The following is a 27,088-nucleotide window of genomic DNA, read 5'->3' on the forward strand; positions in this document are numbered from 1 at the left end:
TTTGGTACAGGTTGTTCAGTAATTTGTACAGTCAATACACCCGCTTAACAGTTTTTCAATATTCTCTTCCAGCAGACAGAACGTGTTGCTATATGAACTGAAACAGGAGATATACTTGTTAGAGGTTAAAAACTAGTATAGAACTGGCCCGTTTAATATGTATTCTAAAATTCTTGTTGCATGGTTCTTACAAAAATCATCTTAACATGGTTATGAATATGTCAACTCCACAGACCAAAGTAGTTTTCTCAAAATATGTTCAAGTAGGGGGAAAAACACCTCGACGTTGGCACAATGAAACAAAAAAATTTGAGAAACAGAGTATATGCTTGCTAAACAAGAATTATGTTTATTTAGCTAGTGAATCACCTAGAGGAGTAAATTTTCACTTTCATGATAGCAATCTGTCAGGCTTGCAAACACCCAGAAATAGGAATTAAAGATTATTTTAAATGTAGTTATAAAGGTCATAAAAAGTCTGATTTAGACTGAGGTACATTTACTCAAAACTGAGATTCATTGAGTGGTAGCAAACAAACAGTTCCTCAGACAAATGCACTTTTTTCAGTATACATGTTACAGAAAAAAAAATAAAGAAATGTGCATTAACTGGTGGTGTCCACCAAGCTGCATATTAATATTCTCTTACACCAAACAGTTTGAAACAAGGGAAATGTCATTCTATTATAATTTCATGTTACGATTCATTTGGCTAAACTGCAGCTTAAAGTTGCTCTGCCATATTAAAAGATTACTACAATAATTTTCACATGAACATTTAGACTTGAGTTTTACTCCAGGACTAAATATGGCATGATTTGCTTTTAATCTGTTGAATAGCTAAAAACTGACAATTAAAAAAACTACAACAAAGAAAAAAATTAAGTTGAAGCAATGTGAATCTCACATCATTGAACCACTTCTAATGGTTAAATGTTAGTATTTAACAAATTCAAAGAGTTAATGAATCCTTGCATTCGTTCGGTCTCCTGTGCCTTAGCTAGGATGCATAAATACAAAAGACAGCAGATACTGGTAAAAGCTTCAGGACAGAAAGTGCTTGACGAAGGTACAGTTCTCAAGTGTGTTTGGTGAGAGAGTATAAGGGCAGATGCACTGATGAGAACCATTACAAGAAGAGTCAATTTCGTGTTAAAGTGTTCAAAGATGTCACCTTAAGCAGAAAAAAGCTTTAATAACGTCTTCTTAGACATATTAGGCATTTCCAGAGTCTACATCATTAGTGTTGTATTCTAGCAGGACATCTCCATATAGTTATTGTTTGTTTCTATTTCTCTCCTGAAAAAAAAACACAAACAAAAAAAGACAATCATGTTAATACACACAGATCAACATTATGTGCTTTTCTTTCATTACAGCATTTTCTTTGCTTGCAATTTATCTAAATCAAGCAACATGCTTTCAAAGAAAAAGCTTCAATTATTTCCAGGAATATGAAGTTATACAATTTAAGTCAAGTCCTTAAAGAGAAACACAGAAGTGTATGTCAAACTGAAAGGCAAACATGGTCTAAAAAACTGCAATCAAAAAAGGACTTAGAATGTCAATTTTAATTCACTTACAGTAAAATATATTGCATAAAGTGAACTGAGCGAGGAGACCATGGCACCTACAAACAAGGCAAGAGGTACCCTAAATCTTCTGCTTGGCTTGTCAAAAAACACTCTTCGTCCATTATATCCCTGAAAAAATATGGTATTCCCAGGTATCTCCCATTATAAGGGTATATAAAGCCCCATATAATAAAATGTTTCAAAGTGCTTAAGACCAAAATATAAAGTAACTAGTTGGCCCAACACCTCATCTTCCACAAAAATGCTCAAGTGGCAAGATTTTTTTTTAAGAAGGTCATCCATACCTTTTTTAGACATTACTACCAATAACAAAATGAAAAGACTGTGAAATAGGAATGGCTACCAAGAAACCTCACTTCAGTATGAGCCTGAGACACAGTGAGGACCATACTAACTAGACAGCCCTCACCACACTGTGAAATGCCCCATTTGGCATTTAGGGCTAAAATACTAATGGCACTGTGACTATCAGGGACTAACAAATCCGTATTCTATAGCACAAGTTTAACAGAATAAGTGACACTTTCAGAGCTTTATCATCATCCTCCATTTTCTCTACTTTGTTCAAGATAAACATATACTGAGGCATTATGACAACCTCCAGGAAAAAAATAAAAACTGATCAACAAACTATATATTGTTGCCTTCATAATACATCTTCTAGCCTGTAAAAAGACACTGGTCAGTGTAAAAAAGTAAGACTTTATCTTTCGACAGCATTTTCCACAATACCTTTCTTTATATGTACAACTGAGCACATTAAAAAAATACATGAATCCCTGCTTGGAAGAGAGGTAGGTTCCCATCCCCATTAAAAGAGAATAAAAACTATAAAATACCTCTCCATATTTTTATTATTATTGCATGTTATAAATGGAACAGTAACATAGCAGGGGAAACAAAATAACCCAGGAGGCATTTGAACAATTTCGAAACCACTCTCTCCAATACCACATTGAAACTTTATTATGCTAGAAACTATTTAAGAAAGTTGCAAATTTAGCATTAGACCCCACACGGACTCTCCCAAAAAGACAGTCTATTGAAAGAAGAAATTATGTAACATTTACACTGGTTATTACTGGTGATCTAGTCCTTTCCACAACAGATCTCCAAGTTGCTTCAAGATGAAAACCAAAACAATAAGCCCAGTCTTGGTCACAATGAGCAGCTCACAGTGCCAGCAGCTGTGTGTCTAAGACTGGACATTTGCTAGAGCAGATTTTCAGTACATTTAAAGTGAAACCAATACTTGCACTATTCTGCTAAAAAAATATTTTTCCTAGTTCAAAAACACATAACTAATATTTTCATAGTAAGATACTGCTTTTTAAGATTGATAGTATCAGTCATTAATACAAGCTGATATCTTACCAATGCACTCTTGGCTGAAAACAGATGATGACTGGCCTCATGCCTCACTATGCATGTAAGACATGCAAAAATAGCCTGCTCAGGCACATCTCAGATTATTCCTCTAATATTAGCAGACTTCAACTGGAAGAACTACACAAAGTGTCGAAAAACACTCCTGTGGTAATAAGTAGGAGCCTATGAAACTGCAATGTTAAGATACATAACAATTTTAAATGCAACCTGTATATAACTAAAATCCTGTTCATTTGCAAGTATTACATACAGAAGCACTGATTCAGGCTGTCTAGAAAGACTCTGCATTTCAAGTTGCTGTACTACAAACTGACCAACACTATGCCTTGTGAAGGCCTCAATTTAAAACGTATTTAAGTTTATAAAAATTCAAAGTAGCAAAGGAATGATACCCTGACTACCTTCTTCCAATTGATTAAGTAAAAGGAGGTGTTGAAAATTTTACAGCTGCTTTTGAATTCTACAGAGAAAAAAAAGGCTTCAAAATATCAGCACATCTTTCCTGTAGTCTCAAAATTACATATTACTACATTTATATTTAAATACTTGAAGCAGACATACAAGCATGACATTTCTCAGTGCAAGTGAACAGTACATTCTTCAAATACTGGTATCGGTGACATTTGCCACTCTGTACTGTGAAACAGAGAAATTAGACCTGATTTACTCAAACCACAGGCAGTGGTATTCCCCTCAAAACCAAACCCCTCCCCAACTCCAAGTCAGATGACACCTGAATCACTGTCTTCCTATCTCAAAAAGTAATTTTCCTGGGTTTTTTGATGGTGTGGGGTTTTTTTGGTGGTGTGGGTTTTTTTCCTTTTTTTTTTTTTTTTTTTTTTTTTTTTTTTTTTTTTTTTCCCTTTTTTGATTCTTGTTTTGTTGTTGTTGTTTGGGTTTTTTTGTGGTTATAGACAAACTAACAGAAGACTTTACCTATAGAAGGTTTCCAGCACCAGAGTACAAGTTCCAGCATAACCACTTCTCTTTTACCCTATTAATTTAATTTCTTACATTCAGATAAGCAAAACTGTTGTCACATCTCTTACCATGCTCTGGAGTGAAAACTTTCTCCTATATATTTAAGTTCCCTGGCAAAGATCAACTTCACTTCAGAACTCACCATGGTCAGGTAACCCAGCTTTAGGGGGAGTTTATGAACAGGACATGGAAAATAGTTACCATTCAAATCAGGACAATGTGGAAACATATTGGTTGGTTAAGGTACTGCTAGCTGCAGACCATATGCCAAGCAGATTTCACACATGCAAATAACCTTCTGCACAAACCAAGCAAAGGTGAATCTAAAAACTGCTTAGGCCTTAGAAATGTGCATCAATCTAGTACAAATAGAACTCTGAAATTAACTTGGTCTGAACTGCAAAGCTGACTTACTTCCAAATTTTAGTTGTCTGAATTCAGAGCATTAACTGAATGATCCCATGCTGAGAAGTAGCTGCAATGTAATTTACCCTCAGATATAATGAAATCTCTGTGCTAACAAAATATCAAAATTCAAAGCAACAATAACATTTCCTGATCTGATTTGAAAGAAACTGCTGAGATGCACACAAACCTGACTTTGCGATTTCTTTGCCACAAAGAAGGTAAATGGAAAAGCCTCATTTTAAGTAATCTACATGTAAATGCAGACATAGCCTAACAAGAAGCTACTACAGTCTTTGGCTGTATTTTTTTTCCAAGAAGATCAAGGTCAGAAAAGGCAGATCTGGAAGAATGACTTTGGCTGATTTTTACAGCAGTTGCATGTGCAAGCATTTCAAGGTGTCCATTTGGAAGCTATCCAGGGTTGCAAACTTTCACAGGCCAATTGCAGAGTTCCCACACACCCTCCAGTTATACCTGAAAACAAACAAACAAACAACCCCCAGAATTTTGCCAAACCTCTGCCTCCTACTGCAATGTTGAAAGCATTCATGCCTGGAGCTGTCTACTCTGCCCCTCTCCCAAGAGGGAGCATTCTCACAACAGCTTCAGAAGCTGCTTTACTGCAAACTGTGATTTAATCTTCAACTTCGAAGCCCTGCTCATCTGCAATGTAAGCTAACATGTCAGACTGCATTCTGTGAAGGGAGGCGCGGGCACTCGTCTGCTCTGCCAACTGCGCTGCGTGGGCAGAAACACCTGGCAGAGGCAGAGCAGGCAGCTGGAGAGGTGGTGAAAAGAAGCCACAGCAAAGTTCATGAAATCTCATTTACTAATGCCATCAGCCATAATCTGCGATTTATTTTGCTCCAGTGTACCATTAAAGCTAGGACAGCATAAGCATTGACCTTAGTGCTTGAGAATCACAATGAAAAACAGATTACTAGAAAAGTGAAAAATGCCAGAAATTGTTTGCTCCATTTATCTCACTGGCTCTTAATGTAAACTAGACTACTGATACTTTAAAGTTGTGTAAAAAATTGGTCCTTTTTAACTTCTCACTTTTGAACTCCCAACCAAAGATGGCACATCTCCTCAACACAGAAACTACCAAAGAAACAGATAAATATATTTAAATACATTTCTCTGAGAAGCACTTCTAGGAATTCTGGGAAGAAGGGAGGGAAGGAATAGATGAGACGGGTCTCTAGAAGTCTTAAATGAACATAGAAATTTTTCCTGTGCAGATGCCATTCCCTCCCTAAACACTAATTTTCTTCTATTCCTTGACCCAACATGAAAACCACAAGGCACAAATTAAAAAAATCAAAGTTAACATACAAAGTCAAATAAAGTTTTACAACTTCAGAGTAGCTCCTTCTCCCAGTAAGCTTTACACATTAATACTCATCTGAGACCCTGCTGCTGAAGATCAGTTGAACTACAGACAGAATATAAAGTTCTCAAGCACATAAATATTAAGAAATTCTGCAAAAGCCAGACTTCTAATTTATTCATTCTTCCTACTAGTTTTGAAGGCATTTTACTTAGTCACTGAAACATACGTGTAAGTATATTTTCCTGTTATAGGAAAAAATTACTGTAACAAGGTAAATAAATTTAAATTTATTTTATTTTTTTCAAATTCACGCATTCTTAGCAGAACATCAACAGACCATATTATTTTATTATGGTAATGATAAAGGCAGAAAGAAGTTAATCCCCATCTGAAATTCCACAGGGTATAACTATTCAGAAGGCAGAGGTGAAGAAAGAAACCCAACTACTTAAAGACACCATATGATATCACACAACAAGGAAAGGATCTGCAGAAACCAAGCTTGAACTCCATGAGCCAGAAAAGCCCTTCCAGTCCTGTCTTCCCAGGCAGATACTTTCAGTGATGGATCACCCAGTTCTAACTACAAGTAGCAAAAGCTTTGCTTCAGCACTGTACATCATTACACACTGAAATATCAGACTTATTATCTACAAGACAGCCATTTCAGTAAGCTGTTTTAAAGGGGAGAAAAAAGCCTCCAGATCCTCACTATTATTTGTTAACAGTGCTCAGAAATTTAACATTAACTTTTGAAGACTGACAAGAGATAGCTTCTTACCCAATCTATAGAAATTGCATTTAGTGATGACCTCTGTCCCAGCAAACGAAGCAGAAAGATGACCCTGACACCTGGGTTAGTTTTTCCTCAGATGCTCACAGGCAACAAGAACACAATATTTAATTGCTCTGCTAAGAATTTATGGTAGCCGTGGAAGGGAAATAACATTCACTGAAGGGCTTACAAAATACACTGAGGAAGAATTTCTCAGGCAGGTTTTCTTTAAGCCTCACACCACTCTTTGAATAGGTGTAACTCAAATTCCATTCTACCATAAGGACAATGAATTTACTTTATCTTGGTTTCCTATTTATATGAAGATGCAGTGAACATGGAAATCTACATTTACTTTTTACAACTGACTATAATCTGTAGGGTATAGAACAAAACAATAATTACACATTAACTACACTACCAAACCCCTGAAAAATTCACAAAGAACTGGGCTCAAAAAACCTATCATCTGCTATGTTTTGTAATGTTTCATTTCAGCTAGATGAATACAAAGTTTCAAGCAAACTGGTTTTGATCTAAAACAATCCTAGTTCAACTGAATCTACAGGAACAGCTTTAATATACATGCAAGATCTGTACGTTTTAAAGTCCCATTTTTTCCAGCAATCCACTTCCAGGAGTCTGCACTGAGCTTCTGCTAGTTAGCCCATCTGCAGTATGACTGAATGAAGCAAGGCTCTGAAGAGTCACATAGGTTGGGACTTTTCTGCCATACGCAGTTTGATTTCTTCCCTGCAAACTGCGGGAAATGCATCACTGTTCTAGACTATTTGTTCTCAATAGAGCACTGAAATCTGAGGAGATGTAGCAGGAAGCAGAAGGTTGCCTCATTTTTACAGCTATCTGTGTATACTTCTGCTTCTGCTCTGGAACAAGAGATTTAGAATTTCTCATTTATTTTAAAAATCACAACTTAAGTTGTAGTCTTGTCTTAGGTAGCTGCCTTGATATTTAAGAACATAAAGTATTAGATTCCAAAAAGTGACTGGTCTCTTAGGCTTTGAAGTAAACCATTTGCTTGATATTCCTTGCTTTTCCAACAGGGGTCCCTATTTTACAGGAGAAATTGGTCTTTCCACTCCCAGAGTAAGAGAAGTTGAATCCACACTGTAAAAAGGACTTTATAGGCTTGATTTTCAGGTGGGGATTTCAAACAAAACCATGACAAGAACAAGTGTTGCTGTCAACCAAGACTGCCTATGAGTTTAATTACTTTCCACCTCTTTTATTCAACAGTCCAACATTGCACTTTCCCTCTTGCATCATCACTAGAGAAATGCAGGCAACATCACTGCTCAAAGTCTTACATGGTCACTCTGTAAGAGACCACAATATAACATCTATCCCCATCCTCTAATGAATTCTAAACTGTACTTTGGAAGAGAAACTATTGGCTCTTACAAATGCACAGAAAACAGATACATTTGAAATCCCTGTGTCTGTAACATAAGAACATGAAGGTCATTTTTAAGTTCTTCCAAAAGACTAAAGATGCAAAAGCAAATGAAGACACTGCAAACAAGCACACCATCATGGAAAGAAAATTCTGGTGCAGTATGTTCAAAATTATTCTAGCTCCAAATAATCATCTCCCATGACCAGGGGCACATATTCATCTTATGATTATCAAGGGAGGGAAAAGAAGTGTTTCCTGTTTCTACTTTCTCACTTCCAATTATGAAGATGACACTCTTGATAAATATGAAGTTCAAGGGAATTGCAGAATAATGTCCCTTGAAACTTCATCAAAAGCATACAGGAAATGAACATGTTTCTCAGAAGATATTAATTACATAACCCTCTTTTGGATACTTTCATGTTTATCACATAAACCTCTTTTAGATGTAAACACACAAACTTTTAAAAGTTGTTTAGTACAAGTATCATCTAACTGCATGGAAAATTTGTCAATCATCTGTTTTCCTTAAATGAAAATCTGTGAATGGATCTATATCTGATTTTGACATTATAATATAGTAATTGATGGCTGGGAGTTAAGAGAAGGAAGAAGCAGCTACAGTTCACTCTTAATGGATGTTTTCTCCTTTCAAGATATTTTTAAGAAATATCAAATCAAGCATAATGTCAGCAATGTCCTAGAAAGGAGTTACACTGCTTAAAACACTGCAGTCTGATAATGACCCAATTATCAGAGAAACAAAAGTTACATTGGTATCAGAATGAAGGGGGAGAAAATTTCTCCTTTTGAGATTCAAGAAGTTCTAGCTACGTCAGCATTCCTATTTATGACAAGATATGTAATACAACAGAAGAAAGACAAAATTTTAAATGCTTATTTATCTGCCATTTAAAGGCTTCCTGAAAAGTAAAAAAAATTAAATGCAAATTAGATAAACACAAATATATACATTAAATTCTTCTGTCTTATCTATGAATAAAAATCAATTACTTTTCTGGACTATCGTACTAAGAAAACCATCTACTAAAGCACTCTACAATTACATGGAAACCACAACCTTTTTTCCCCACTGTGTGCTACAAAAGTAGTATTCTCCACCAAAAAGTACCAAAAGAAGTCCTAGGTAATAAGCCATCACCGGAGGGCAAGGAAGTTGCAGTCTGCCGACAACTGCATTTTTAATCAAAACCATACTTTATTTTCTCTCATATACTTACTGGAGATCAGGTGCAAAGCTGCTACTACTACATGTGTTTTTCTTTATTTTCAATTCTTTTACTTTCCAGAATGAAATTATGTTGCCTTAAAAGGCATATTTTCAGATTTGTTTCATTTATTTACATATTATACCTTTCTGTTGAAAGACAATAAAACATCTTTTTAAATAATATGCATACAAATCAGCAAACTTGCACCCTAAAGCAGCAGTTAACTAAAGACAAATGGAATTCCAGATTATTTCAATCTATGTCTGACAGAACTCATGAAAAGCATCACTGATCCCTTGGTAAAAGATCACAGCATTTGTATGTTTAAAATAGGAGTTTGGAACCTGAGCTGTAAGAGAACAGGAATGATTACTGCACAAGCCCAGCTGCAGATACCTTACCCACACCAGGGTTACATCAGGGTAGACACTAAAGTTCTGGTATTTATGCTTAAAGAGACCATTCTTAGTCATTTTCATGGCTGAAGTTCCACACTTCAGATCAGAGACTATTCCTTGCATTTTCAGAAGTATGCTGCCGTATTTTAATAAAACATACTGCTAAGCCATATTGAAAATGAATTATTGATCCCCCTGAGTTAAGATTAATCTTTTACAACCAACTATTTTAAGATAAATTAGTTGTAATGATGAACAGTTATAAAACAAATTAAATCCCTAAATCATTTGCTGTTTATGATATTTAGATTGCTCGCTGTACAAAATTTTGTAACCACCTATGCAATAACATTAACTGAATTTCAAAAAACATGGAAGGGACTACTGCTGCCTGATGCATTTAATATTTTGTTAACAGTTATTAACACATTTTTGCATGACCAAAATGCTGGAAACAAAGTGATTGCCACAGCTGACAAAGAAAATGGACACAAACTTAATTTACACAGTTGTACTGGTAGTAGAAAGAGCACATATTTAAATACAGCTCCATGAAAGCTTAGCTGGCACTAGGTAATAAAGAGTTATTCAATTAACCACAAACCAGAGCCTACAACACTAATTGGTGCATTTACAGACTTGAATCATAAGAACTAACAATTGTATGTTTACAATTTAAAGACAGATTGCTTGTTCACTGTGTGATAAAAGAAAAAACACAGATTTAAAATCAACATTCAATCGTAAGAGAATGCTAAAGATAAAACTCTTAGTAGATGTCATTAGTTTAATTTGAACTTCCTATATTTTAAGTCTATATTAATTTTGCTTAAGGCACACCTCAAATCCAGCTACAAAGAGAAAACCTCATGACTAACCTACACAATTCTAAAGCAATTTTTCATAATTGGTTATAAAACCAATTTGTACAACGCTGTGAAAGAGCCAACGGCCACTACTGCAACTATCTTGACAAGTTTTCCCTCAAGAGCGTTGGGAAAGATAACTACTTACAAAGAAACAAAAGAGGTCAGTACTTGAGTCATACAGATACTGTATGTTTCTCTGAAGATATTATTCAAATAGCAATGTTATTTTATTACTCAAATACCCGTCATCACAGTTACCTAGTTCAAGATCTACTAAATGCTGGACTCAGTACTTTGAATTTTAAGTTTAGCACACACAGAAGCACTTCCACTAATCTACATTCCTCCTTTTCATTACATATTGTGGCTTTTACTTATTACTGAGGGAACAAAACCACAAATAAAACAATCTTCCTGAGTTGCTAGGGCATGTTTGAATTATGACTTGTGCAGGTTTTTTTCAAAAAAGATATTTTTGAAGCAAACCAGTTATTTGAGAAATAGCGCAAAATTTTGGAAATTTCGAAAATACTGAAGCATGAAGGCTTCACAGATACATTACAATCTTAGTCCTCCTGAAACATTACAAAATCACAACAAATCACAGAATCAGACTGTCTGGAAAGGGCCCATGAGGATGACCAAAGTCCAACAACTCCTGGCTCTGTGCAGGACAGCCCAAGAGTTGCACCATCTACCTGAGAGTATTGACCAAACACTTCTTGAACTCTGTCAGGCTTGGAGCTGTGACCACTCCCTGGGGAGCCTGTTCCAGTGCCCAAACATCCTCTTTTCCTCTGTCTGGTCACAAGACAGAAGAAATCAGGGCCTGCCTCTCCCCTTCCCCTCATGAGACCACAATGAGGTCTCCCCCTTAGTCTCCTCCAAGCTGAACAAACCAAGTGTCCACAGGTTCTCCTCACATAACTTCCCCTCCAGACCTCCACCATCTTTGTGGCCCTTCTGGATGCTCTCAAATAGCTTTATGTCTTTCTTATATTGTGACACTGAAAATTGCACACAAGACTTGAGGTGAGGCTTCACCAGCACAGGGTAGGGTGGGACAATCACCTCCCTTGACTGGGTGGTGACTCCACACTTGACAAAGTTGTACCAAAGCCTGGAAAGATCAAAGTTTGCCCCTTACATTGAATGTTAGTTAAGAAAGCAGTCCATCACCCCATCACTGAGATACCATGAAAGTAATGATACTCATTAGGGCATAATCCATTTTTTAGGAAAAAAATCCAAAAGGCATTACACACCCAACTGGGCTATTCATCTAGCATCCAAGCAACAGGAAACTTTCAACATAATTTTTTGCAGAGTCATGCAATAGTACTATAAAATTGATTTGGGGTATGCCTGACACTGTTCTACAGAGATGCAACAGACATGTTGAAGGATTAGGAACACACAACAGGAGTGAAACCACCACAGGACTAGAAACCTAAGAAAAGTAAACATTTCACCTGCTTTGCAGCTTCTTTATGCATCAGCTTCAAGTGAACAAACTCTCAACTCCACATGTCTCAATGCCCCTAGTCAGCATAAGCCCTAAACTTCTGGGGGTTTTTACTCAGTGAGTAGTGTGACATGATGAACAGAGATCATTAGCAACAAACTGTACTGACAGCAGCTCCCATTTTCAAATACTTGCCTATCATCTAACTGGTAAAAACAGCTCCTGAGATGTTTCTAACCATGAGACAAATCATACATTTACAGTTACTGGCAAGTCTGGAAAAAAATATAGGAAAAGTAAATATTGTGGCCAACGGTGAGCACAAGTGCTATGATTAGGGAGGGTACATAAGACAAAGTAGACAAGTATAAAACTGGTTGAATTAAATGCTTTTCTCTTGTCTGATTTCCTGAAATGCCTCCAAAACTAAGTTTCTCTACAGAGTTTCACATTTACTCCTCTTTGCAGAAATGAACTACAAATTACGTTTTCTAAGAAATGCACTATCAGAAAGGTCAAAAAAATTATTTTGACATTATACAAGTCATTCCTGTATCACTTCTGCGTTTCACAGTTCCACAAAAGATAAACTGAACAAAGGAGAAAACCTGTTTTTCACACTAATCATGCTGTTAACATTTCATTAAAGCAGAATTTGAATTGAAATGTAATGTTAAATAAAGTACACTTCTTCTGTAATTTCTGGTCCTTTTTGTGACATCAAGAAACTGTAAAAATCTAAGCAAGAAGACTTTGGTTATGGATAATGGACTCAAGTCAGTTTTCATTTGCACTGAAGAAACAGAACATGTCAGATGTCTGCTTATTCAGGCCTACGTTAATATTGTGACAAAACAGATGACTGAAGTAACAAACAAATTACAGGAACTTAATTTTTTTCATTAACAGCCAGTTATATCAAGTAGACACTTCGAGTAAAAAGTACCACTTTCTGATTTAACACTTGCAGACAGAAATTCCAGATTAATGAAAAACAAGGTTGCCAAAAACAGAAAAAAGAGAGCTACTGTAATGACACTGATTTCTTACCCTACGCATGGCTTCCTCCTCCTCTTGACGCTTCTCATAATGTGCAAAGTCATCAAAGATTGAGGTGGTATGCTTGAAAGTAGCAATTATTTTAAGCACTTGCTTGGCTTTTTCTAGGGGTACCTCTTGAGTGTCCCTCGAATTGGTAACCGGTTTGTTGTCATTGTTTTCCAAGCGAATGTGTCGCAGTTGGTTATTGGGAACGTCTTTGACAAAGATCCATTTGACATCAAACTTCCCCTTCCACTTATCCTGAGACCAGACACCAGCATATGCATTGTAGTCCACAACAGACTTCATCTCAGCCACTCCACAAAAGTGTCCACTGCCATTCACACTGAAGAGTAAATAGAGTGGGCCTTTTCCATTCAGGGACCGGTAAGCAGCATCCAAGCGCTTATTCCCATGCTCAGTACTACACCAGATAGAGTACTTAATGGAGCGATGAATATCGTCCTCTGAATAACTTTTGATTATAAACACACGTCCATTCTTCAGATTCCAATCGAAGTCTTTGGGATTGTAGTTGTTTATGGCCTTTAGTTTCTCCAGCACTGGGTGCACTTCCACACCAGAAGGTGAGGAGCTGACGGATACAACACCTAAACCAAAGTTCTCACTACCAGCTCCATTGTTCTGGCTGAAGCCCACACCCCTATTACGAGGAGCTACCCAGCGGTTTTGCAGCTGTTGCTGCTGCAACTGGTGAGGCTGGGCCTGCTGCTGAGGTCCTTGTTGCTGTTGTGGTTGCTGTGGCTGAGGCTGCTGTTGAGGCAGTTGGCTTTGCACCAATGGTGGTGGTTGAATTAATGGCTGAGGCTGCTGGATTATAGTCTGAGGAGGCAGTACTGGTTGAGCTGGGGGTGCTTTTACCACTGACCCTTTGTCATCCCAAGTTCCAATATTCATGTTGTGTTTTATAGGTGGCGGCGGTACAGCAGGGCCCCCAATGCCCACGTTACCTTTAGGCTTGAGTTTCGGCTGAGGTTTAGCAGGTTTCCTTGCAATTGCAGCCCATGAGGTTGGTTTAGGTGCTGAACTGCTAACTGGGGGCACGCTGTTAGCTGCAATGCTTGTCATACCTGTACTGCTCAGAGCTGAACCTACAGTTTTTGTTACAGCAGCCGTCATATCTCCACCAATTTTCAGTCCAGTCATGCCTTGCTCAATGCTGCTAATCCCAGGCACCTTGCTGAGAGTATCACTGCCAAATCCAGCCTGTCCATCTGCTATGGCTCTCCCAAGAGAACTAGGTGGATAGCCATAGCTGCTGCTGTAAGCAGAGCTTTGCGTTGATTGTCCCTGAGATCCACTTGTCCCCCATGTAGAGAAGTCTGCATTCCCAGGAAAAAAATTAAATCCATGCTGCCCAAGAAATGGAGGGGTATTTCCTAATGCCCCAGGTTGACTAAATACACCATCGGGTATGTAATGGTGTTCACCATTGCTCATCTGTCCATAAGTAGTCAAATATGGCATTGGAGGGTCACCTGCAGTTGACCATGCTGCTTCACCTAAAGAGTATGGAAATCCAATGGATGGAGCATAATAGCTAGGCATATATGGGTCTGACATTGGTGGATAGCTGTTACTCTGCAAGAAAATAAAATTTAAAAAAATCAGCAATATTGACAATTATGCTCAGGGGAAAAAAAACCCTGTAAAACAATCCAAACAATTTTTAAGGGTTTTATGAACGTATTTGTAACTTCCACCACTCCTCAAAATGTAAAAGAGGAGTAAGGTATCGGTCAGATATGGCCATTTCTTTAAGAGACTTTCTCAAAGCACTAAAGGGCCCCCTTTTTTTCTGGAACATTTATCCTCTTTTTTAGCTACTAAATTGGGTTTTAAATGCCTCCATGCCAACAGGATCAAGAAAATAACAAGCTACGCTAAAAAAAAGTCATAACTGTACCTTCACAACTAAAGAAAAATACCTGCAACTATGATTTAAAGTTGTGGTATTCTTAGATTTGTCATATTTCTCACTTCTAATTGGAGACTAGAATATTACAGTGAAATAGAATATTACAGTGAAATGGATGCAAGGATGCCTGTTTGTTTCAGGAGTAGCAACAACAAAAAAAATGTAACATATCCATGCTATGAAGAATAGGCATTAAATCAGTACTACACCAGACAGACTCCTGGGAAATCACATAATTTGCTTCTTGAGACATTTGAAGAACTACCCCCATATGACTTCTGGTGTTGTTTTGTAGAAAAAACTGCATATATCATCCTCTAGCTGATGCCTCCTTAATGTTGTATTATTGGCAAAAAAAAAAAGTGAAGGCAAGTAAAATTCTTAGTCTTTCAATAACTTGCACTCTCTCAAGACCACTCCAATTTACAAACTTAACATAACTCATATTGACTTCCAACTACAGAGGCAATTCACAGCTCTGGAAGTCAAGCCATTAGCTTCTTGGCGGAAGAGTTGTATCAAGCTGTAGTGATATTAAGCTTCCATCTATTATACCATGAGCTGTGAGCTACTTCTACCACTTTTAAAGGAAATAATGTCCAAGCACTTAATATATTCTCAGAGCCAATAAAACTGTTGTTTTGGACTGCATCCAAAATGATGATTTTGTTTTAAATGTAAGGGTTTGGTTTTGCTTTTTAGCTCAAGTTTCTTGTAACTGCATCTTTCTGAAGCTAGAGCAGAAGCACAAGAGCAAGAGACATCAAAGCATGCTTTTAAACTGAAGCTTTTCCAGAATTCTTAAGAATACTTCATCTGCTTAAGATATTTTATGATGAGAGAAAAAATGATATAAATTTATATTTCCATGTATATTCAGGCAAGTCAGTAACAGTAAGAAATATCCAAAAATTCAGTCTGGAATTCAGCTGAACATCAAAGTTTACTTCAAGGTGGTAACCAGTGTTCACTTACCTGATTTGTCTGACTACTTAGATATGGCTCAAAATCATCATCATTTACTGCATCCTTTTGATGAATCGAACCGTTTTGTACTGAAACTAAAAATAAGTCTGTATTAGAATACTCTCTGGAAAATCTACGTTGCACTTTCAATCTAGGTAACACTTCTTAATCACCTGTACATTGAAATACATATTATTGTTAAGCACCATTCCAATTTAAACAGAATAGCTTATTCTACTGATCATGAGGATCAGATCTCAGGAGAGGTCTGCAAAGATAGCAGCTAGAACAGTCTACTCCTGACTATTCTTTCCTGAAATCCACAAACATATGAAGAACTACAGGCACACCTTATTTGCACAGGGAGTAAATCCAGCATTTCTGGAAGTACCAGACCAAGTGCAAATGTGCAGACCAACCTGATCTATAGACATCTCCCACAGGTTCAGGGGAAGTTGCAACATACTGCTTTCTCCTGCCAGGAGGAAAGGCAGTCACCCACCAAGACAACCACGAAGGACACCACTATTCAGCCATTTAATCCCTTATTTCCTACATAACTGTACTGCATTAATGACATCTCTGAAGCTCTGAGGTGACCAAGCAAGACAGAAATAAAAGCTAATAATCACCCCTAAGGGTGATTTACAAGCCTTTGCCAACACATATGCCACTATATTCTGGAATCTCTTCCTACCTGCTCTTCTTGGCCTCCCAGTACCTTTCATTTCATCTAAGGCGTTACACCTACCTGGGATTCTCCAGCTGCCCAAATTACTTGAAGAGTCTCTCTACCATTCCCCAGGCTACTGCTCAAACAAAGCCACACTGTGCAAATTTCTGCTAAGTGCCTCTGTTTCCCATGGTGCAAAGCAGAACAGAGACTTAAACCAGCACTTTCAATTACACAACCTGAAGATGAAGATCTGTTCTCAAAAATAAATTATTGGTTATCCAAATGCAACCTTTCTTTTCTTTTTTTTTTTTCCCTTTTTTTTTTTTTTTTTGGTCAAATAGGTTCAGTGTGGGGGAAATAAGAAAGTCTCAGGATGAGCAGTAAGACACACTGAAAAACCACAACTGCAGAAGTTGTAACAAAACAACAGATTTTCTGAAACTTAAAAAAACTGACTTAGGAGCCAACTTTACGGTTTCCCACTTTTAGCAAAAGCTTCTGAAAAGCATATACAACCATGTAATTAAATATTCAACTTTGTTGAAATTAGCATTAAGACTCAGGTGTTTTTCCTTGCTTCATTGGGGGTAGGGGGGTTGCCACCCAAAATTCAAACTATAAGCCAAGTGGTGCTTTAACTTTTTTTCACATTTTACTTTAACATCCCTAAAACAAAACTGCCTTCAGTGAATGAAACTAGCTGAAAGAAATGACAAAGCAATAGATATAATCACAATGAATAATCAAAACCCTGGAAGTTTTTATTAACTTCAGACAGCAATAAAAAAAAAAGGTAAAAATTCATAATTTAACACAGAAGTTTTTTTTCAAAGCAATTATGTGGGAAGAATGTAACCTGTGTTTTGAATACCTTCTTGAAGTTTTAAAAGAACACCAGATACTTCAGTTATTACAAACTGGCACACTGCATTTCTATACTAGCAACAGTCAAATATGACCAGCAATGCTGAGTACAATGCAGTTTAGAACTGGACAGAACAATATTCCTAATTAAACACCATGTTTAAATAAAACATTAGGTGGTGGGGGGGTCTTTTCCCCCATAAATAGTTTCAGTTAAGGTCATGTATCATCCTGAATTCACACACAGTGGTAACATTAATGAGCTGGAATTCCTCTTTATATTTGGCTCAGTTACACACAGGATAAGCCTCAAAACATTCCGTCTATGTCACATTCACTGCTTAGACTTAACCAAATAGTACAGACAGCATAACTCTTGAACACAATTCTATTATAAGGAAAAACACGGGCAGCAGCATACAAGTTTCTTAAAAGCGTGCAACCACAAGTAAAGGAATAAACAGATGTATGTCAAGACTAGAGTCCCATCAAAATAATCTCCTCATACTGACAGCTAATCTTCATAAAAAGTAGATCTGCTGTGTTTCTTGGTCCACAGGTATCTAAAAGTCACTGAAGACAATTATTTTCAGTCTGACATTACAACTAACATTAAATATTCTTGTAAATGTATTTTCTTTTTTATTCATTCTGTAGAATACTGAGATATTAAATCAGTGACATAAAATATTTCTAGACTGACTTTTTCCTAGTAAAATATATACATTTCCCAGTGAAATAGCATCACTGGAAGCCTGTTCTTTTAGCTTTTCGTTCTAACTTTACCTAATGTGTTAACAGTGAAGAATGTAGCCCACACAGACACTTAACAAGAGCAAATGAATGCCTCATTCCCAAAATCTCATGTTAAGTGCTCCAACTGAACAGGGCAGTCATGAAGAACACTCATTGAAACTAATCTACAGATACTAAAAATATCTGTATCAATACAACGCTATAAATACCATATGTTTCTGCAAACACTGTGAAAACACACAATGTAATTAGATATTGGGAAGAAGCAACTCATCAAATAGAGGAACTTAAAGCTAATATTCTTTTAACTGCTACTATCTGTGGAATAACCACTCAAAAAATGATGGGCAAAGGCACAAGAATACCTTTCTCATTAGAAGTTATCACACTTTATTGTGAAGAATAAATACTAAAAGAAACATAAGACATATCATTCTTGTCTTAAACTTAATAACTACATTTAAGCCTCCTACGAAACAAAAAATTGTTATAAACACAAGTGTAAAAACAAGTCAGCACCTTCCTATGACAGATATGATACAATGGCACAAAAAACAAAAAGGGGGGAAAAAAAGAGTTCCAGGAACGCCTATTTTTTACTCCACTCCCCTATAAGTCATAATTTGATGGATGCCAGTTCTGCTGTTTTATGTCAACTGTACAGTAGTTGACAACTAGAGTAAGAAAACTTTCGTGACAGGATGATTTACTCATTCAGGTCTCTGAAATACCAACATGAATATCTGACATAACAGAGAGATAGTGCTGTTCTACACACTAGAACTTCAGTCTCACCAATTGTGCTCAAAGGAAACAACATGGTACACCAGTTTGTAATCAATTAGAATAAAGCATCCAAGGCACTTTACTAGACAGTAAAAATCAGCTACCTACCAATACCGTTTGTCTAATATTTTTCTTTTCAGTATGAAATATGTATTCAGCCCTTCTACTACTCAGTCATTCTCTCACATGCTCTCTACCAGACATGTGGCCAGGTTCTGCCACCCTCCTTAACATTACTACTCTTATGCACAGAAGCAGCTTCAGACTGGTCTGTTAACTCAGTACATCTTCCCTCAAAGCTCCTCTAAGCTGAGACCTATCACGACAACTCAAAGACTGCTGTCTGTTAACATGTGGTCAGTAAGGACTGCTGACACTGACTTTATTCAACCACTTGAAAAAGCCTCTAACCCAAAGCCAACAACTTGTGCTACACTGAAGATGGTAGCACCATCTCCTAAGCCTTTAATCTAATGCTAAGTCATAACTTAGTTTCACTAATCAGACATTACACTACATAATTTAACAGAACAGAAATTAATTGTTCTGTTTCACTATAGTTTTCACTTAGGTCATACTCTCACCAAGAGCATACAACATGAGTATTTATTATTTAAAAGATGCACTCCATAAAAAAATCCAAGTTCAGAAATGCAAAAATCTCTTCCTTACATAGCAAACAGAGATGTGTTTTGATTCAGACATTCCACAGCAGTGACAAATTATAGAACACAAAAATATGCTAACATAAATAAGCCAAAGTAAAGCTGACTAGTGCAGTTTCACACACTGCAATATAGCACATAAACAGAGATGTTTAATACTTTCAGTCCAATTCATATACAGACAGTATAGTTTAAAAACTACCTGTGTGAGTCTCTAACAGATGCATCTAATTAACTTCACCTAAACTGAGAAATGGTAATTCAAAACTACTTGCTATAATGAATCTGACTTTTCTTCTCATTTAAGGGCAACATGGAAGGTATGACCACAAACCATTTTAAAACATGAAGTAGCTAATAAGTGCACTTTGGGCAAAAAAAATGTAGAAGTATTAGAATATGAGAGAACTAGTATTCAAGAATGACCAAACTAAGAACACTTGAGGAGGCAAACGTTCATTTTTGTGTGAATGCAGAGAAATTAAAAAGAACAGACCAAATTCAGCGAGATCTGGGAACCACGAGCCACCTCACAAGCAATACATGTAACAAGAAGCAGATAATCTGCACAAAGGCAGAATAATAGAAGAAATATGCTGTGGATAACATTAAATGACAGCTCACAGAGAACAATTAGATTAGTTCAGATAATGAGTTAAGAGGCAAAGAGTACATGAGCTAGAAAAACCCAACAATAACAAAAAAAGTTTCCTATCTGCCTAAGTATAATAAGCATATTAACACACAGAGGTAGCTGTGTGCTATTCTATAGCTCAGTTTGCTGAGCAGCTAAGAATTAAATGGGCACAAGTGGATTGTTTAGGCGGAAAGAAATTCCAAGTAGAACATTAGTGAGAAAACAAATTCCAGACAAAATACTGCAAGATATAATCTGAAATACTGTTTACAACTGACTTGCCAAGAATTTTAGAGAGAAGAATATTAAGTAGTTAGCAGTTCCTTCCTTCTGTGGGAAAGAAACCCCACTGAGTATGGTATTTAAAAACTAAGATCTTGACAGAAACATGAGAAAAGCAGAAAACAGAAGGCCTACCAACGCTGACAAAAGATCAGTTACTGGTGCTCAAATGAAGCAAGACTACAAAAATTCTGAGAATAAGGAAGGTGACGTTTTCTGCTCACAGATATGAGTAACTAGTCACATGGCTGCTGTCTAGCAAACTAAGGAAGCTGTTCAAAAGATTATTCCTGATGATTCTACTCACTACACAGAAAGGCCCAAGGTGTACTGCTAAGAAGAGATTACACAAACATATCACAAAGGCAGCTAAAAAGAAATAACTATTTAACTGACTTCTGACATTAATCTTTTGCAAAATAACACATTGTGAACTGACCTACCGCTGTGCCACAGTGAAAGTGCTAGGAAGTAACATTTTGGCACACAATTTGCTGTCATCCTGCTCTGAAATAAAAGTCATCCTATACCTACAACCCCTTGCTATGACTGTCAGACATTATCCTCCATAAAAGCAGTATTACAGATTTATACAAAAATACGAGGTATTAACTTACCTTTATTTCCCTGTCCTTTAGGTCTCTGTATATAGGAAAGTGGGGGGGAGGGGGGGGGGGAAGCAAAACAAGTCCAGTTAGAATCCTCTAATATCAACTTCAGTGTAATTCTATTTATTTGCCAATTGTGCCCTTTTCAATTTAAATATCACTTCAAAATAATACTAAACCACACTATTATAAAAATGTTGTGACATTACTTAACATTATAAAATACTACACAACCAAAAACTGATGGAATTTTACTAAAAATATTGAAATTATCTAGGATTTAACAGCATGTGAAGCTTAAATGTTGCTGAAAAGCTGAACAAGTGAATTTTAATTGCCCCTGGACCCAAAAAATACATAAGCAATAAATAAAAATAACACACAGAGTTAAAAAAAAGTTAGTACCTTAAGATTACTGCCAGTACCCAAATTTCATTATGATATGTCATCTTTTAAACTGACTGACAGGTACTCATCAGAGAATAACATACAATGCCTTGCTTTTTAGATATACAAAGGAATATAGTTTGTATCACATGCTGAACTTAAGGTCGTGCATTCCTCACCTAGGTAATTATGCTGAGGAAACTATACAGACTGTACAAACCTTTCACACAAGGAAATAATTAAAGAGGATTTTTTTTTTTTTTTAGGATTAGTCATTACAAAACACTGTTAATCTGTCATGCACTAAGAACCAATGTAACATTACAAGTTACAGTATCCTTAATTCCTCGGCATCAAGATAAAATAACTTAGAAAAATAAATGCTAGTCCATGAAAATCTAATTCACCTTCTCATATTACTTTCAACTAAGCAGGAGCGGGTCTCCAGGCTGCATTACTCTCTTAACAATTTTTAGTCCTGAAGAGCTCAGTATTCAGAGGTTTGAAAGTTTAGGAGGCAACCACCTCCAAGTTACTTTCATATGCATTTTTCCCGGAGTTACCATAACATTGTTCAACGCTGCTTCATCTAGAGGTGCACTGGTTAGACACTGACCTCTCCCCAAACGGGAAAAATCTCTGTAACCTGAAAAGCCCCAACCACCTCATCTTGTGGGATGAATCTAATCCAGACACAAAGGCATGCAAGAGACACAGAACTAGAAAAAGTTGGGAAGAAGCAGTTTTCATGAAAGATAGAACAATGAAAAGCTAAGAGATCACTGAGCTAGAAATAAATGCTTAAAGGAAACTGGAGAGCATGCAAAGAGACAAAAGAAACAAAACATTAAAAGCACAGAGAGAAAATAAAAGACAAGAGACTGCAGGGCTAAAACTTTTGGGAGCGGCAGAAACCCACGGAAGAAGCAGAGATCAAGACAGAATAGCTTCCAGACAGAAAGAAAGACCAGCAGAGGCCTAGCAAAGGTAAAAAAATAACGAATTCTGTGCTCCGTGAAGGATCAAGTTTTAAAAAGTGCTGCACAGCGCAGGGAGATGAACTGAGAACCGCTGGAAGAAGCGGAGGCCGAGGGAAAAGGAGAAGCCAGAGGCCCGAAGGTGGGGGAGGCCAGCGAAAGGCAGAAGAGAAAGGATGCGGTAACGAGGAGCCTGGGGGAGTTCAGGGTGCGCAGGGAGAGGAGAGGCGCTCGGCGCCGCGGGGAGCCCGGCTCTAGGGCGCTCCCCGAGCGGAGAGCCGGGAGCCCGGGGCCCCGGCCGGGGAAGGCCGGCTCCCGAGCGGGTCACACACAAAAGGGCCGCGGGCGGGGGCCGGGCCGGCGGCGCTCGGGGCTGAGGGCGGCGGGCGCTGCGGGCGGGCGGGGAGGCGGAGCGCTCCGGCGCGGCTCAGCGGTTATAAATAGGGGCGGCCGGGCCGGGAAAGAGGCCCGCCATCCCGGCTGCGATGGACAGCCGCTCCCCATGGCGGCGCGGAGGGAAGGAGGGAGGGAAAGAAGGGAAGGAGGAGGCCGCGAACCGCGCCGCCCCGGCGGCGAGGGAAGGTGCAGGTGGCCGCCCTGCCGCCGCCCTCCCCCGCCCGGGGTAACGACGGGGCCGGGAAGAGGGAAGGGGAGAGAGCGGGCGGCCGCTCCCCTCACCCCGCGGGCGGTACCTGGTCGACGCTGGTGGCTGACATTCTTCACGGGGAGCCGCGATCCCCTCGCTCCGCTCCGCCTGGGCCTCGAGTGATTCCGCACGCCGGGGCCGCTCGCTCGCCTCCGCCGCCTCCTCCCCACCGCCGCCGCCGCCGCCTGGGCTCGCCGCCGCCGCCGATCGGGTTCCCGCTGGAAGGAGCCGGCCGGCCGGACGCAGCGCCGCTTCCCCCCCTTGCTCTGGGCTCCGCTTCCCCACAATGGCGGACGAGGCTCCGGCTCCCACTTCCGCTCCGCGCCGCCCTGACCTTCCGCTCCCCCCGCCGCCGGCGTCGCCGCTGACCTTTCCCTCCCCGTCCCCGCCTCCTCCATGTCACGTGGGCCGCCAGGCGGCGCCGCGCGCGCGCGCCCTCCCGCCGCCCAGCGGCTCCCGGTGCGCGGGGGGGCGGGGCCTGCGGGTGCGCATGCGCGCGGCGGGCGGAAGCGGCCGGGGCTGTTCCCGCCCCCGCCGGGCCGGGAGCGCGCGTGCGGCGCAGCGGTGCCGGGGAAGGCGGCGATGGGAGCTCTGGAGCGTTCTCTGCGCTCCACCGCGCCTGTGCCGGGGACCCGCTGCGGCAGGGCGGCCTGGCCGGGCGGCGGGGCCGTGAGCCCACCCAGCCTTGGCTCCCCGCAGCGGCTGGTGCTGCCTGCGGAGCGCTCGGGTGGCCTTCCTGCGGCCGCTCCTGTACGCCGTCCTCTCCTGGGTCAGAATCACTGAATGGATCAGGTTGGAAAGGATCACAGTGGGGCATCTGCTCCAACCTCCCTGCTCAAGCAGGGTCATGTCAGAGCAGATGGCACAGGATTGTATCCAGACCGTTCTGGAATGTCTGTAGGGAGGGCAGTCTGTTCCAGGGCATGGTCACCCACACAAGAAGGAGGTTCTTCCTCATATTCAGGTGGAACTAATGTGTATGGGTTCCTGTCCGTTGCCTGTTGTGCTGTTGCTTGGCATTGCCACGAAAAGCCTGGATCCATCTTCTTGACAGCCTCCCTTGAGATGCTTGTACACGCTGATGAGGCGCCCTCTCAGCCATCCTAACAGGCCCAGCCCTCAGCCTCTCCTCACGAACCAACCCTTGAACCAACCCTGCAGCTCCCCACTGGGCCTGCTCCAGGGCCTCCGTGCCTCTCGTGCGCTCTGGAGCCCAGAGCTGGACACAGCAGTCCAGGCACTGCTGGCACCCCCACAGCGGGTTGTAAGCAGGGTGCAGGGCGCTGCTGGCACCTCCACAGCGGGTTGTAAGCAAGGTGCAGGGCACTGCTGGCACCTCCACAGTGGGTTGTAAGCAAGGTGCAGGGCACTGCTGGCACCTCCACAGTGGGTTGTAAACAGGGTGCAGGGTGCTGCTGGCACCCCCCACAGCAGGTTGTAAGCAGGGTGAGCCCACAGCTCAGAGCCCAGGCCGTCTGCTCGCCCTGGGCTGGTGAGTTCACGGGTGAGGATGCCTGCTGGTAACCCTCATCCTGCAAGCTCACACCCCTCTGCTCGGCTCCTACCCAGGAGCTGTAGTACCAGTTTGGTGGGAGAACACACGATGCTTCAGTAAATGCAGGTTTGGTTTTTTTTACCTAGCTGCTCTCAATTCCATTGTTAATGAATTACACTGTCCCTAATTGAAAGGAAAAGTTCAGCAATTGTACAGGGGCTTCCTGCAGAACCCGTCAGTAATATCTAAGACCACTTAAAACAATGCCGCAGGAGAGAATTAAGTATTTATAAACCTGAATCAGAAAATTCAGCATGGTAATTAATATGCTTAGAGTCTGCAGGTGAGAATGCATTAAATCCAATACAATTGTATAAACATAATTGTCAGGGCAATGAGAAGGTGCATCTCTCATGACCCTGAGTCCAAGTCCCTTTTAAAACTTGGTGTATGTGGTTTTTCATCTCAAATTAGTGTTCTTGTTCTGGCTTGTTGTTCTGTTGTTTTTTTTTAACAATTGCACAACGTGATCTTGGGGAAATAACACTTCTGGGAGTCAGTTTATAGTGGCAAATCATTTCTTAAAGTTGTCAAAAAGTGAACATTGTAATGGAAGTTACCCAGAGTTTGTGTAGATAGGACTTGCAGAATGCTCATTTACTCTATTGCAGCAGTCTGTAATTTTGACCACTATCCATGAAGGAACACCCTACAGTACAGAGGGAAGCAACAAGGATGATGTAGGTCTGGACATGGAAAAAAGTTCTAAAAGAAAAGATTGAAAGAAATGGCCTTGGTTGGGTTAGAAGGAGAAGATGAGGCTGGGATATCATAGGAAGAAAGTAATCAAATATTTTTATGCATTTCAAACATCAAGGACAAGGACAAAATATCATGGATTTAAATTGGAGCTGGCAAGGTTAAAATTGATCTTTTATGACACCAGCAAGAATTAGTTGACCTTTAGTAGATATGCAAATTTAACTTTGGATAAGACCCTTAAAACACTATCCACAAGTAAGACTGCACTCCTGCTTCTAGCACAACAGTTAAAAAGCAGGTGAAGCCCTTAGATTCAATCTTTCAAATCATATTTCTTTCTCTTTTTTACAGTTTTCCTAATCCATAGGCAGGTATGGCATGAGGGGATCGTCATTTCTTAGTGAAATGTTATAATGTACATACAAAAAGATTGAATAGGCAGAAGAAAAGTAAAGGTGAGTCAAACAGCACAGCTTCTGGAAGGAGCACTCGCATTAGACAGTCTCCTTACTGATAGGCTAGGCATTTATTTCTGCCTGTGGTTTGTTGGGTGTTTTTGGTTGTTTTCCTGGCATCTTTTCTCCTTATTTCATTTAGCCACAGTGAAATTACTTCAGTCTTGGAATGCATTTTGGTGTAGTGATGATAATACTGCCATGAGAAATGTGACTTCTAATCTCTTCCCAGTGACGAGAGAATTCAGAATTCAGCATTTCTTAGGTCATGGGGACTACAGGCCATGGATGCATTCCACCAAGTTACATGGTGAATACAGCATTGAAAATTCCAGTTGCAATCTTAGAGACTGTAAATTTGACATCAATAACACTAGAAAAAGAATCAGCCACAGAAGTCCTTTAGGGAATCTGGTCCAGTGAAACAACAGCCTTTGAACCATCTGGTTCATAGCAAATTGCCAGTTCTCAAGATTTATCCTGTGATCCAGGAAAATGTAGCTTAATCTTTTATTTTTGGAATCATAAAATATTAAAACTATATTTATTAAAATTTTTAATTGCCAGATATTAAAATGCCAGTGTTTTAAATAGGTTTGGCCCTCCTGAGTAGACAAAGAAATCTGGAAAGAAAACAGCCAAAAACTTTAAAAATGAGCATCAGGAAAGGAAAACTCAAATTTATTACTTAATATCTCATTGGTTTTGACCCAAGGCCATTTATTTTATGAGGCTGACAGTTGTTTTTGAATATTTGGAGTTTTAAATGGTGCTTCTTTTGTAGAAATACGCTATTGCGTCTGAGATAGTGCTGGCCCCTAGTGACTTAATAACATCTATTTAGTTAAATATGCAATGTAATAGGGGAATAAATAAAAACACTATGATTTTTTATTCACTTTATCATGGTTACTGTGATATGTATGACAAAAATCCAGTGTGCTGCAAATATTTCCAGTTTTTATAATGTTGGTGTTTGTGCTTGCAAGTGGTTCTACATTGTTCCTCGTTATCTATACCATTAGGAATGTGGTAGAGTGAAAATCATCCTTAAAGAAAGTGCAAGTTCAGCAGGATTCCAGTCTGCATTGCAAGCTTAGGCTCAAATGAACCTTTTTGATGGGGAATAATGCAAGCCTCTGAGGACTTGCTGGAATGCTCTGTGGCAATTAGTTCTGTAATATTATAGTTCAAGTTCCGGCCTTATGTGGCTCTAGAGACTTTGGAAATATATATGGTTCATTTTTCAAAATGCTTTTAGGCCTCTTTATATCCCCTCTA

The 27,088-nt window shown here is 39.4% G+C and overlaps 2 protein-coding genes across 2 annotated transcripts in view; one reads left to right on the top strand and one right to left on the bottom strand.

The window, feature by feature from the left end:
• Window positions 1-324: 324 nt before the first annotated feature.
• On the bottom strand, window positions 325-23,295 carry YTHDF3 (YTH N6-methyladenosine RNA binding protein F3). Its single transcript, XM_063393351.1, has 5 exons — window positions 23,142-23,295; window positions 21,095-21,119; window positions 15,821-15,906; window positions 12,916-14,508; window positions 325-1,299 (listed from the first exon to the last, which is right to left on the bottom strand). The coding sequence occupies exons 1-5, from the start codon at window positions 23,163-23,165 to the stop codon at window positions 1,276-1,278; spliced, it is 1,752 nt and encodes a 583-aa protein (XP_063249421.1). The 5' UTR covers window positions 23,166-23,295; the 3' UTR covers window positions 325-1,275.
• A 60-nt stretch (window positions 23,296-23,355) lies between these two features.
• Window positions 23,356-27,088, top strand: part of TTPA (alpha tocopherol transfer protein) — a 38,179-nt gene continuing 34,446 nt past the window's right edge. The window contains exon 1 of the mRNA XM_063393363.1: window positions 23,356-23,864. Coding sequence (XP_063249433.1) covers window positions 23,492-23,864 — 373 coding nt within the window. The 5' untranslated portion in view covers window positions 23,356-23,491. The remainder of the gene's footprint in view (window positions 23,865-27,088) is intronic.

Source organism: Prinia subflava, chromosome 1, assembly GCF_021018805.1.
Source record: "Prinia subflava isolate CZ2003 ecotype Zambia chromosome 1, Cam_Psub_1.2, whole genome shotgun sequence".
Taxonomy (NCBI): Eukaryota; Metazoa; Chordata; class Aves; order Passeriformes; family Cisticolidae; genus Prinia; species Prinia subflava.

Excerpts from the sequence above, each read along its gene's own strand:
- YTHDF3 (XM_063393351.1), bottom strand. The coding sequence starts at position 23,165 with ATGTCAGCCACCAGCGTCGACCAG. Across the intron at positions 15,907-21,094 it reads TAAAGGACAGGGAAATAAAG|TTTCAGTACAAAACGGTTCG; the intron begins GTAAGTTAATAC and ends ACTTATTTTTAG. Across the intron at positions 14,509-15,820 it reads TAAGTAGTCAGACAAATCAG|AGTAACAGCTATCCACCAAT; the intron begins GTAAGTGAACAC and ends ATTTTCTTGCAG.